This window comes from Dreissena polymorpha, chromosome 13 (assembly GCF_020536995.1).
Source record: "Dreissena polymorpha isolate Duluth1 chromosome 13, UMN_Dpol_1.0, whole genome shotgun sequence".
Taxonomy (NCBI): domain Eukaryota; kingdom Metazoa; phylum Mollusca; class Bivalvia; order Myida; family Dreissenidae; genus Dreissena; species Dreissena polymorpha.
In genome coordinates this window covers 54,207,105-54,220,915 of record NC_068367.1, presented here as the reverse complement: position 1 = coordinate 54,220,915, position 13,811 = coordinate 54,207,105, and the positions used below count along the sequence as shown (strand labels likewise).

Sequence of the window (13,811 nt, the reverse complement as noted above, 5' to 3'; positions counted from 1 at the left end):
CACACAGGAACCAATTTGTTTTCCAATGCAGTAGTTTAAAGGTCTGAGCACTAATAATAATCCAGAAATGGAATTTGATTGTCATTGTGACTTTGGGATACACGGGTACATTTGAATCTTTGACTCAGACCTGTGAAATCCTAGGTGAGCAAAGTTTCAAGTGTGTCTGTCTTCCTTATAACAGCTAATTGCCTTTATTTATAATCTGCCTTATAAAGTCAACACCCTATGAAGAAAGCTATGCTTTACCATTAAATCTTCAATATGGATGCCAATAAGGATTTATTTCATTATGAGAAGTTATGAGAATGGGGAACAAACTTACATACAATAATTCATAATTCCATATTATTATGCCCCCCTTCGAAGAAGAGGGGATATATTGCTTTGCACATGTCGGTCGGTCTGTCGGTCCGTCCGTCCACCAGGTGGTTTCCGGATGATAACTCAAGAAGGCTTGGGCCTAGGATCATGAAACTTCATAGGTAGATTGATCATGACTAACAGATGACCCCTATTGATTTTGAGGTCACTAGGTCAAAGGTCAAGGTCACTGTTACCCGGAATAGTAAAATGGTTTCCGGATGATAACTCAAGAAAGCATACGCCTAGGATCATGAAACTACATAGGTAGATTGATCATGACTCGCAGATGACCCCTATTGATTTTGACGTCACTAGGTCAAAGGTCAAGGTCAAGGTGACCCGAAATAGTTAAATGCTTTCTGGATGATAACTCAAGAACGCATACGCCTAGGATCATAAAACTTCATCGTTAGATAGATCATGACTCTCAGATGACCCCTATTAATTTTGAGGTCACTAGGTCAAAGGTCAAGGTCACGGTGACCCAAAATAGTAAAATGGTTTCCGGATGATAACTCAAGAACGCATACGCCTAGGATCATGAAACTTCATAGGTAGATTGATCATGACTCGCAGATGACCCCTATTGATTTTGAGGTCACTATGTCAAAGGTCGAGGTCATGGTGATCCGAAATAGTAAAATGGTTTCCGGATGATAACTCAAGAACGCATACGCCTAGGATCATGAAACTCCATGGTTAGATAGATCATGACTCGCAGATGACCCTATTGATTTTGAGGTCACTAGGTCAAAGGTCATGGTCACGGTGACCCAAAATAGTTAAATGGTTTTTTTGATGATAACTCAATAACGCATACGCCTAGGATCATGAAACTTCATAGGTAGATTGATCATGACTCGCAGATGACCCCTGTTGATTTTGAGGTCACTAGGTCAAAGGTCAAGGTCACGGTGACCCGAAATGGTATAATGATTTTCGGATGATAACTCAAGAACGCATATTCCTAGGATCATGAAACTTCATAGGTAGATTGATCATGACACGCAGATGACCCCTAAAGATTTTGAGGTCATTAGGTCAAAGGTCAACGTCACGGTGACCCGAAATAGTAAAATGGTTTTCGGATGATAACTCAAGAACGCATACGCCTAGGATCATGAAACTTCATGGGAAGATTGATCATGACTTGCAAATGAGCCCTATTGATTTTGAGGTCACTAGGTCAAAGGTCAAGGTCACGGTGACCCGAAATAGTTAAATGGTTTCTGGATGATAACTCGAGAACCCTTACGCCTAGGATCATGAAACTTCATAGGTACATTGATCATGACTCGCAGTTGGCCGATATTGATTTTCAGGTCACTAGGTCAAAGGTCAAGGTCACGGTGACCCGAAACAGTAAAATTGTTTCCGGATGATACTCAAGAACGCTTTTGCCTAGGATCATGACACTTCATAGGTACATTGATCATGACTCCCAGATGACCCCTATTGATTTTCAGGTCATTAGGTCAAAGATCAAGGTCACAGTGACAAAAAACGTATTTACACAATGGCTGCCACTACAGCGGACAGCCCATATGGGGGGCATGCATGTTTTACAAACAGCCCTTGTTTATAAATGTCTTCATTTTGGATGAGACCATTTTCGAAAAGTCTAATTTTGCTTGTGTTTGCTTTGTATTTTCAGTTACTTGCAGCCTCCATTACCTAGCAGCCACAAGTTCAAATATGACCTTGACATTGATCAAACTGTCCTTGACCTTTTCCTGCCTGCCGGAACATTTAATGGTATGCAACTTTGTCTGATAAAAGAAAAAAAAAGCTGTTCGTGGAAGATATTGAAGATGGGCATGAAAGCATCTGAGAAATGTTTTTATAAATGTATATACTAATCAAAAGGTACTAAAAACTGTGAGTTGTTTCAATAAATAAGTTTGTGTCTACTGATGCCAGTTCATTATCACCTTATTCCATTTCTTGCAATTTCATAATCACCTTATCCCTGTTGATAATATTCTATTATAGCCTTTTTTTGCTTTGTGCCATTTCTATTATTATCACTTTTTGACCAGGTTTTCCGAAGGAAAAAAATGGTTATTAGATTGTTAATCAGGTTTTCCGCAGGAATAAACTGGTTATTATAGATTGGCGAATGTCTGCGGGCTGGTGGGCTGGCGGGCGGGCGGAACAAGCTTGCCATAACTTTGTTGTTCATTGTGAGATATTAAAATCATTTGGCACATTTGTTCACCATCATTAGACGGTGTGTCGCGCGTAAGAATTACGTCAATATCTTCAAGGTCAAGGTCCCACTTTGAGTTCAAAGGTCAAAGATGGCCATAAATGAGCTTGTCCGGGCCATAACTATGACATTCATTGTGAGATTTTAAAATCATATGGCACATTTGTTCACCATCATTGGACGGTGTGTCACGCGAAAGAATTACATCAATATCTCCAAGGTCAAGGTCGCCACGACTAAAAATAGATCGATTTTAAAACAAGGGGGGTAACTTTGATCAATAACAATGCACATTTTGAGTCGGTCTCCCTTTATCAGATTTTTTTTTTCAAATTGAAAACCTGGTTTTGTGAAAATTTTGTCCCTTGTTGTTATTTTAGCACAAATGTTCATTTTGTAGACATATGTTAATCTTCATCTCTGCTGCATTGCTAAATAAACTCGCACACACAATTGATCTTATTGTTACAGTGATTGTAACTGCTTGGATGACTTCCCCTTTAAGTAAACTGTTCCTAACTGTGTACTTTAACTATCATTTGTTCTTTATGTTGTATCGATGTATACCTGGAATAAATAAAGTATTCTGTTCTATTACAGAGACTGGCATGTATTACATTGGCATTGTTGACTCGGCATTCAACGCAGGACGAATACGTCCAGGGGAGGTCACTCACTACAACTACACGTTACAATTGTGGTGGGGCCAGTGCCTGTATTGGCATGTTGCCAAGGAGACGTGGCTGCCTGACGGCTGTTCCATTACTCCCATGTCAACAATTGCTGTGACCAGATGCAGCTGTAACCACTTGACTGCATATGGTGGAACAGTTGAACTCATACCAAATAAATTGTCATTTGCAGACATAGAGGGATTCTTTAGGTATTGTTTTTTAACTCTTTCAGTGCTGGAACCGAATTTTGAAGGCCTTTGCAAACAGTTTGGAAACAGATGAGACACCACAGAACGTGGCGTCTCATTAGGATCCAAACTGTTTGATATTCTGATAGTATTCTTTGAAAAAACAAATCAAAGAAAATGCTAATTTTAGAAATTCAGCAGACGGCATTTTAGCAGACGACAAATTTCCCAGCATGCAAAGGGTTATATATACAAATTTGAGTGATGATTATTTTGGTAGGACACTAATTTGTGCATTAAGATGTATGAGTTTAAGACATCCAAAAGTTGTTATGCAAGAGCTGTTAACAAACATTGAAAGAGATTATTTGGAGGTTCCTATCTGCCATGACAATTTTGGATTAGAAAATTTAAAAAACACAATTTTAATTTACATCATGAAAGTTTTGGTAAGAATCCCATTTAAATTTTCGATTTCAATAATATATTTTTTGTTGAATTCCTGTTGAGCAATGTTATTGGATTAGGAAATCAGGAAAACAAGCATGTAGATATACATACAACCAAAGCTAAAATACAAGTACAATGGCATCATGTTGATTTTAAAAGGTTCTTTTCTAGACCCAACGAGAACCCAGTGACATTAAGCCTGCTGTGCGTGGTGATCACCGTATACTGCATCCTTCTAAACTACTGTCGTCAGGCGGATCGCCATGACAACCAGAAGGGGGGCATCGTGTATCTGCTTGACAACACGCCAATGGACCAACAGAAGTATGAGATCACCATGGAAACAGGCTGCTGGAGACATGCTGGAACCACTTCAAAGGTTGTTTACACTTTCCTGCTCTGAGGCAAAGTTAAAATGGCTACATGCAACCAGCATATAACTAAAACAGCCTGCGCGTTAACCCAGTCTGTTCAGATTTTATGCTGTTTGCTACTCGTCAGTATCTAAGGGTTGGAAATCAAGGCTTCAAAACTTGAATCCAGTAAAAAAGGTCTTAAATTTACTTTGATTTTTTAAGGAACTTCAAACAAGTCAAAGTGAGTATATGAGTGGTACGACTTGATATGATTTGTACCTTTGTAACATTTTGATACTTTGAACTTTCTTTTCCTGACCCTCTCTTTCACCATGAAGAAATGCTCGTTTTGCTGACAATACAAGGCGTATTTTTTTAAATTTAAAGTAAGTATGAACTGAGATTTCAAAAGCTTTTGAAAACAATGAGTCAAATGATCCCGTTGTTGAAATTTTAAGGGCTTAAATTAAATTTTAAGGGGTAAAAATACTGAAGTCTAGATAATTTGTTCCTGGATAGTTAAAGTTGTTGATTGCTCTGCAACTGTTTATTTGTATAACTTGCTAGCTTAAGATTAACTAAAAAAACAACATTATGCTTAATATAAAATACATTTTATGTTATTTTCATGGTGACATTTGCATCAAAATTATGCAAGGTTAATAATTTGTAGGAGTCAAGAGTAACACATTGCAAAATGCTTGCATCAAAAAGAAGGATTCTGCTTCAATTACAATCCCTGATTTTTGTTTTATTGCATCTCACCAAAAAAAATGTTGTTTTAATCTCATAACTTTGAAATTTATTTTGTAAACAAAAACTGTGTAGAAGAAACCAAATTTTCCATTGAAAGCATTGTTATTGGTATGTGAAGGCCTTAAAAGTAAGCACTCACAAGCTATCAATGAAACAAATTTATCAGCCAAATAGATACCTGTTTATCATTTTCATTTTGTCCGAAAAACGGAAGATTGTCGTTGGAAGAAAATTAGTGTTGCATTTAAGATAACTAAAGTGGCGAAGTAATGTATTATTTCGGGAACGGTTATTCCAGATAAGTCTTATTCTGCATGGAGAGGAAGGCATGTCTGAAACAAGGGAGCTAATCAGCGAGGATGATCGTCCCATGTTCGAGAGAAACTCACGAGACAAGTTCATACTTACGTAAGCTATGTGTCGTAATTAGGATAAGGATTTCACAAAGATATTTTTCATACTTGCATAAGTTATTTGCCTTAATGAGAATTACTGTACATATTCACATAAGTTATGTGCCTAAATGAAGATAATTGTTCATACTCCTAATTTTAAAAGAATTTTTCCTCAAGAAAATGCTTACTTTGTTTAAGTAACAATTATTTCCTTATCCATCTTCACTGATACAATAATCAGCTACATGTTTTGCCCTTCAGGCTTATTTGCAGTTATAGATAAGCCGTGCTTTGTATAAAGGGGGGTTTAATACATTTACGCTTAGTGTCGTCCCTGATTGGCCTGTGCAGTCCTCACAGGCCAACCAGGGACAACATTCTCTGCCTAAACTGGAATTTTTGCTATGAAGAGACTGTCTTTAAACAGAAAATATCATAAAAGCGGAAAGTGTTGTCCCCGATTAGCCTGTGCAGACTGCACTGGCTAATCTGGGACGACACTGCGCACATACATTAAACCCCTTTTTCACAGAGCATTGCCCAAATAAGCAATTTTCAATCTTAACAATGCAACATGATAATATCTGTTGAATCCTGTTCACAGGTTACCAGACAGTATTGGCAAGATTTGGAAGTACAGATTTGGCATAACAACTTTGGTCCTTCACCCAGCTGGTACCTCTCCAGGGTGATTGTCCGTGACTTGAATACCGGTATGTAAAACCTGGGCCATATTCACCAAGGGTGATTGTCCATGACTTGAATACCAGTATGTAAAGTTTCGGCCATATTCACCAACGCATTCTTAAACTAAAAACAAAGTATACACTTCAAACCAAGAAAAATATGTCCAGCTTTTGAATATGTACAGGCTAACAATGGTTATGTCATTAACAAAATGTTCTACATGATGAATGAAGTATTGAGAGGGGTTGAATGCCAAGTATAACTCAAAGTTAAAGAAGTTATTAAATTTCCAATTTAAATAGTATGCTTTATTCTTAGGCTTAAAAAAAAGACTTAGTTTGTATATATGGGCTGTAAGTTTCAATACTGATGAATTTTTTGGCCCTTTTAATTCTTTCATTACATTTGAATAGCATTGGAAAAGCATATGTTTTAGATCAAGTTTTAACTTTGCTGTTTTGTTAAGTTATTGGGCTGTCACCATGACTGTAGGTGAAGGACAGAAATTTTCATGAGGGGCGTTTCTTGCATTTGGTAAAAGTAAGCTTAGAACACGCCCCATGGGTGCAAAAAGGTACCATGTGACATTGAAATTAGAAGTCACATTGTAGCTTTTTCCACCAAAGAGACAAACAGTATTTTGTTCCCCTGCGCTTTGTTAGGCCATCAGAAGAAACTTGTTCCTGTCATTTTCATAGCCTACAATTAATCTTTGTCAAGGCTATGTCACCCTGTGTTTCTTTTGGATGTAAACTTTGTTGACATTTGCTCCTTTTCAATCACATATATCTCAAGATAAGCAGACCTTTATTCTTGGTGAAATTGAATTTTGTTTGATACTCGGTAATTTTGTAGAAATCCCAGACCTAACTTCAAGCATTGTTCAATTAAAAAAAATTCTTTACATCATAAAACATATGATAGGAATCCTGTGTCATAAGTACCTGTTCTTACAGCACTTATGGCGTACCATTGTGTTTCCTTGGTAACCAGTAACTTTTAATCAAGATTTAATTGTGTAGGATTGGTTTTCTAAGGTTACAAGTACCTATTCCTTTAGCTTTAAGTGGGGACTGTTGTGTTTCCTAGGTAACTTGTAAGTGTTCCTTAACTAAAGGTGTGAACTGTTGTGGTTCCTAGGTGCAGGACATGTTCCTTAAGCTCAAAGTGTGTACTAGTGTGTTTCTAAGATAATCAGTACATCTTCCTTAAACTCAAAGTGTGTACTTTTGTGTTTCTAAGGTCGTCAGTACATGTTCCTTATGCTCAAAGTGTATCATAATGTTTTACTGGTAGCAATTTCCTTTGCTTTAAGCTCTCTTTTTGTGCTGTTTTGCTTTCTAGGTAACCAGTACCTGTTCTTCAAGTGTGAACTGTAATGTTTCGTACATAACCGGTACATGCTTCTTCAGTTCCAAGTGTGTACTGTAGTGTTTGCCTGGTAACCAGTACATGTTCCTTAACCTCTGAGTGTTTCCTGTTGTGTTTAATAGGTAACCAGTACCTATTCCGTAAGCTCTAAGTGTTTAATGTTCTTCCTGGGTGACAGGTATGTGGTTTCTAAGCTCTTAGTGTGTGCTATTTTGTTTTATTTGTTGTTTATGAAGTAAACTTGTTCCTTGAGCTCAAAGTTATAACCATTGTGTATCCTAGGTAACCAGTTTATGTTCATTAAGCTCTTAAGTGTGAACTGTTGTGTTTCCTAGGCAACAAGTTCCTGTACCTTGAGCTCTGATTGTGTAAATTAAATGTTGTTTTTCCTAGGTTACATCCCTTCTCAAAAAGTGTGTGAAATGTACGTTTTACGTACGTTTTGCGTGCGTTAAACGTGACGGTATTGGCACTGCGTTTTTTGTGCGCTTTTTCTTACCGAGTGAGTTTTTAACAAAAACAAACAAACAAGAAAATGTGCGCTTTTTGTGGATAAATGTGCGCTTTATGTGCGTTAAACGTGTGCTTTTTATAAGTGTGTTCAATGTGCGCTTTTATGTGCGTTAAATGTGCGTTAAACGTGCGCTTTTTATATAAGTGCGTTTTTGACTACCATTTATGTGTGTAAAATGTGCGCTTTTAAGTGCGTTAAATGTGTGCTTTTTGTGAGTTAAATGTGCGCTTTTTTATTTAAAACGCGCACATTTAACTCACAAAAAGCGCAGTTATAACCCACATAAAAGCGCACATGTGTGTTAAAGTGCGTTTTATGTGCGTTAAACGTGCGCTTTTTATAAGTTCGTTTTTGACTGCCATTTATGTGTGTAAAATGTGCGCTTTTGAGTGCGTTAAATGTGCGCTTTTTGTGAGTTAAATGTGCGCTTTTTTATTTAAAAAGCGCACATTTAACTCACGAAAAGCGCAGTTATAACACACATAAAAGCGCACATGTGTCTTAAATGTGCGCTTTTATGTGCGTTAAATGTATAAAATGTTAAATGGTATAATGGTGTAATGTTGTGTTTCCTAGGTTAATTGTACCCATTCTGTAAGTTCTAAGTGTGAACAGTTGTGTTTCCTAGGCAACCTGTACTTGTTCCTGTGTGAGAAATGGCTGGCGGTAGAGGAACAGGACGGCAAGGTGGAGAGGGAATTCATGGCACTCGATGGTACTCTAGACTTCAATAAGGTGAGGGCTTGGTTTGTTTTTTGCTGTGTTTACACGTTATTCATTCACATAACTGTGATTAGAAAGTCTACTAAATATTTTAAAGGTTAAGCTTCTATGAGAACTTGGTTGGTTGGTTTTTATTGTGCAAACATGCCATTTTAAAGAACTGCAGTTCTTCAGTCAGTGGTTGGGGGGGGGGGGAATAACCATAGCAATTATTTAATAACCAATCCCCACACAGGTTGTGGCTGGCCTTGTATTGAAGGTCCTGAAACACAGATTGATAGCAATGTGCTTCGAATACCGAGCTATAACTGACTGGTATAGTAATAAAGGTGATGAGTACACAGTCACATGAGAACCAACAACAGAGGATGTGCATCAAGTAATGTGCATTCTGATGCAGATGTCATGGGTGCAGATGTCATTAAAGGATAATTATAGCGTTTATTGCATTTGAATATGTGAGAAATAGGTTTGAGATTGCCTTTGATGATTTTAATCGGACATCCGTGTATTTGACTGGTTTGATGTAGCCTTGATGGATGCTGTAAATAACATTTAAAGCTTATTGTGTGACATTTGAGAATGTTTTCATTATATTTAGATGCTATTTATGGATATAATCCATATTTAATGTTGCTGGATAGGAATCTAGATACAGAAATATTAAATACTGTGATCAGATTTTATTGCTGACTTTTAAGGCAGACGTTTTCTGTGAAGTGACATGTAAAGATAAATCTATTATATCTTTTTTCATAATGTTTAAGACACTGCCGTAATCACTGAACAAAGTAAATGTTTTTTAAAAACTGGTTTAAAAGAAATTTAAGTTATTGATACGTCATGTAGTTCAGGGCTATAGCAGGAAATAAACGAATCTCCTTTAATAAAAACATTTTTTTACTGCATAAGCAGCAAAGAGAAAAAAAATGTTTGATGTTTGAAAGTCAAACCCATTGTGGATTTAATTGAATGAACTATGACTTGCTGCAGCAGACTCACGGTTTAAAATGCTCTCAAATCATCATTCATGCATTTCCAGGCGTACATGACAAAAGTGGTGGAGTATATGGCAGACTTCCACATCTGGTTGTCATTGGTTACGTGCCCGCCCTACAGTGGTTTCATGCGGTGTGAACGGCTCACAGTGTGCCTCACCATGCTGCTCGCCTACATGTGCCTGAATGCCATGTGGTACCGGTCCACTGTCACTGAGGTGGGCGATTTACGTGTGAAGATTTCTTATTTGAGGAGCGCTCTGAGAAAACGGGGCTTAACGCATTAGCATGCAGTGTCTTCCCAGATTAGCATGTGCAGTCCACACAGGCTAATCAGGGACCAATTTTTCTGCTTAAAATAGATTTTCTTTAACAAACAATACCATTAAAGCGGAAAGTGTCGTCCCTGATTAGCCTGTGCAGACTGCACAGGCTAATCTTGGATGACACTTTACGCACATGCATTTTGCCCAGTTTTCGCTGAACAAGACACATATATAAATAGCTTTTAGAGACTGAAAACGTATCAATTGTGAAACCAATATCACTATAGTTGTACACAAATTTTTCTGCGTCAGTTTAACAACAAAATCAAATGCACAACCAACGTTAGCATCCCAGGGTTTATACTAATGATAATTAAATAAAAACAAATTTAGGATCAAACAAAAATGTGAACGATATACAAAATACAATGTTAGTGTAATTGTGTACTTGAATGTATCAAACGAATAAGTTAAGAAAGGTTTACATAAAGACAAATGCTTACTAAATGTATTTATCCTACAATATTTTTTTTTTCAATTTATTATTATGTCCCCACCACTATAGTGTGGGACATATTGTTTTTGCCCTGTCTGTTGGTCTGTTGGTCTGTTTGTGCCAACTTTAACATTTTGCAATAACTTTTGCTATATTGAAGATAGCAACTTCATATTTGGCATGCATGTGTATCTCATGGAGCTGCACATGTTGAGTGGTAAAAGGTCAAGGTCATCCTTCAAGGTCAAAGATCAAAAAAACTAAATCAAAGCGGCACAGAAAGGGACATAGTGTTCTGAGAAACACATTTCTTGTTGCTAATACAATCCAAATTGTTGTCTTTAATCGTTATAAACTATAGCAAAAACAGATTAAACTAAATGAAACTAACCTTGGGTAGTAATATTTAAATTGTTTGTGATTTATCTTTCCCGTTTAGGCCACTTTAAATTGTCATTAAGAATTCCCCTCAAAGTAATCAGCATTTTTTAATGTTACTTACTCAAATAGAACATAACAGGTTTTGTTCAAACTTAAATGTGTGTTTCACCAAAGCAAAATACCATGAACAAACATGGCTGCCATTTAAAACTTCAAAAATGTGTCATCTCGATATCAAGCATGATCATATGCAGCATTTATCCCTACCATATTGTTAATTTAGTTTATTAACAACTTTTAAAACCTCTCTTTTAACACCAAAAGTCAAACATCTACTGGCTCTTGGTCTACTCACTGAAGTCTTGTTTTAACCAGGTTCATTTTCTTCAAGTTTTGTTGCTTCCTTGATGAGTTGAAATTCTGCATCACCTAAAAGATACATTTGTTCATTGCCCGCCATCTTTTCCATTTTTAAAGCAATTTGTGTAAGCAGGCAATTCTTTGTGGATAGACATTATTTTATCAACTAAAGAAAGAATAACTTATTCATCAAAGAAATTACCCTTAATATACAAAATCAATTTCCATTAAAAAAAACAGAACAGTTCACTGACCATCTGTCAATTGTTCAACAAAAAATCGCTTTTACATTTTAAAGAAGTTGAAATGCAGTTTATCCGTTTCATTTTAGCCATTTATTCCAACACTGTTATTCAAATTTAATATAAAAAATCCATCCTTAACACATACTATTTTTTTTTTGAATTCTGTTTAAAGAATTTAAAAGACAGCAGTAGTGGATTGATTACGTACAGCTTTATTTTTATATGATACATTGATTTGAAATGTAAACATTCAATTAATGTACATATCCAAATTAAACGAAAAGTGAAAGGCCAAAAAAAGTTTTCTATGTTCATGAAAGTAGCAGTGAAAATGCTGGTATAACATGTCAAGCACAAGTTTACATGACACTTAGGGTTTCTTGTATTAATCCTTCCCACTCAGAAGCGAAGTGAAAATGGCTTTGTTCAAACAGCATAAAACCAGAACAGCCTGTGAGTAACTCTCAGCCTGTTCGGGTTTTATGCTGTTTGCTGCTCAATTAGTATCTGGAGATGAAGCCTTTAATATTTGAATCTAGTATGAAAGGTCTTCAATAAAATTAAAAACTTTCTAAGGGACTGCAAATTCGTAAAAATACTTATCTAAGTGGGTAAGAGTTAAATACATATCTAAGTGGTAAAGGGTTAAATACATATCTAAGTGGTAAAGGGTTAAATACATATGTAAATGGTAAAGGATTAAATACGTATCTAAGTGGTAAAGGGTTAAATAATTCTTCTGTCGGATGAATGACATTTGTGTTGTGTTTCAGCACCATGGAGAGTTTGGGCTGCTGGCGTATCCTGGCAGAAGTGTGACAGTGGGCGCCATCTGCTGCGCGGTGGTAATCCCCCTCGGTCGCATGCTCGAGTTTCTCTTCAGGCGCAGCAAGGTGAAATGTGGGCTTATGGCAATGTGAAATGTGGGCTTAATTAATGGCACTGTGAAACAGTTTTCTGCGGGAAGAACTTTTTTTTCAAAAGATTAAACAAGAAATGTATAGAATTTATCAAAAGCGGTTTGATGTTATGCAATTTTAGTTAAAAGATGTTTTTGTATTAATTATTCCTTTGGGTTAACAATCAGGGTGGGGGGGGAGGTTGTACCAGTACATCAACAGGTTGCACACAAAAATTACGAATAAATACTGGTAGCAGATATCAATAGGATATTCGAATTTGTAACTATGGATACAATATATTCATCATTGTACATTTACTTACAGCCCAAGCATGCCTCCAACGTTCCCGCGCCAAAGACGCTGTGACCGACTGGGAACCAGACTACCCAAGTGGGAAACCGAATGAGGCTGAGAGCGAGGCTTCCTCAGAGCAGGTGCTTCCAGTTATGACGTACTCGCTGTTCGACCAGTCCATCCTCAACTGGCCCAACATACAGACCTGGGCACAGAAACAGGTAACGTGGACATGTTATTGTCAAGGTGTTTTTGATTTTATCTAGTTTATTGGGAAAAGGTTTCATTCCCAAGTTAAATCTCTTTCAAATCTTACAATTTCTTTTTAGCTCACCTGAGCGATAGCTCGAGGTGAGCTATTGTGATCACTCAGCGTCCGGCGTCCGTCCGTCCGTCCGTACAAATTTGTAAACATCTTCTTCTTCTACTAACCATTGAGCCAATTTCAACTAAATTTCATGTGGAGCATCCCTAGGTCATGGGACAAAGAATTGTTAAAAAAATTTGATCACATAACCAATGGCCGCCATGACCATATATGGTAAAAAACCTTAAAAAATCTTCTTGTCAGAAACCGCTCATCAGATTTTCAAAAAATTTCACAGGATGACCTTTGAGGCTCCCCTGAAAAAGTTGTTCAAAGAAATTTGATTCGTCAAAAAACATGGCCGCAGGAGCTCGTTGAACTTTGCATGTTTTATTCGTTTTTGCCTATTTTGTGAAACTTTCAAAAATCTTCCACATTTTTTGTCCGATCCTTTCCAAATTTGCACAGTGTCTTTATATCAATGAGGACACAAACCCTACAAAAATGAGCATTATTGGTCCATGAAGTACAGAATTACCTCCCCTTGAATTGAGAAAATGGTGTTTATGCAATAAAGTCCAAATTTTTCATCCAATTCTTTCCAAACTTGTAAGGATTTAGCATGGTTCAACAAGGGAACAACTACGGTTTATGCATGTTCTTTTTATTACAGATTTGCCTCCCTTTAATTCATTCAAAATCTCATTTTACAGCAGAGATTCCAAATCTGACCTGTAAATTGCCCCATATTTACTGCTGGTGCTATGTTACCTTTTCCCATTTGATCATTCTTAAGTATTGGTCTTGTAATGCTGCTACTGCTACTGCTACTGCTACTGCTACTACTACTACACTACTACTACTACTACTACC

General features: G+C 36.9%; 1 protein-coding gene across 1 annotated transcript in view; it reads left to right on the top strand.

Moving 5' to 3' along the window:
* Positions 1 to 12,969, top strand: part of LOC127854677 (polycystic kidney disease 1-related protein-like) — a 177,235-nt gene extending 164,266 nt beyond the window's left edge. Inside the window, exons 28-37 of the mRNA XM_052389738.1 lie at positions 2,021 to 2,121; positions 3,176 to 3,458; positions 4,059 to 4,266; positions 5,298 to 5,407; positions 6,007 to 6,107; positions 8,595 to 8,701; positions 9,732 to 9,905; positions 12,209 to 12,335; positions 12,662 to 12,852; positions 12,961 to 12,969. Coding sequence (XP_052245698.1) covers positions 2,021 to 2,121; positions 3,176 to 3,458; positions 4,059 to 4,266; positions 5,298 to 5,407; positions 6,007 to 6,107; positions 8,595 to 8,701; positions 9,732 to 9,905; positions 12,209 to 12,335; positions 12,662 to 12,852; positions 12,961 to 12,969 — 1,411 coding nt within the window. The remainder of the gene's footprint in view (positions 1 to 2,020; positions 2,122 to 3,175; positions 3,459 to 4,058; positions 4,267 to 5,297; positions 5,408 to 6,006; positions 6,108 to 8,594; positions 8,702 to 9,731; positions 9,906 to 12,208; positions 12,336 to 12,661; positions 12,853 to 12,960) is intronic.
* The last annotated feature ends 842 nt before the right edge of the window (positions 12,970 to 13,811 follow it).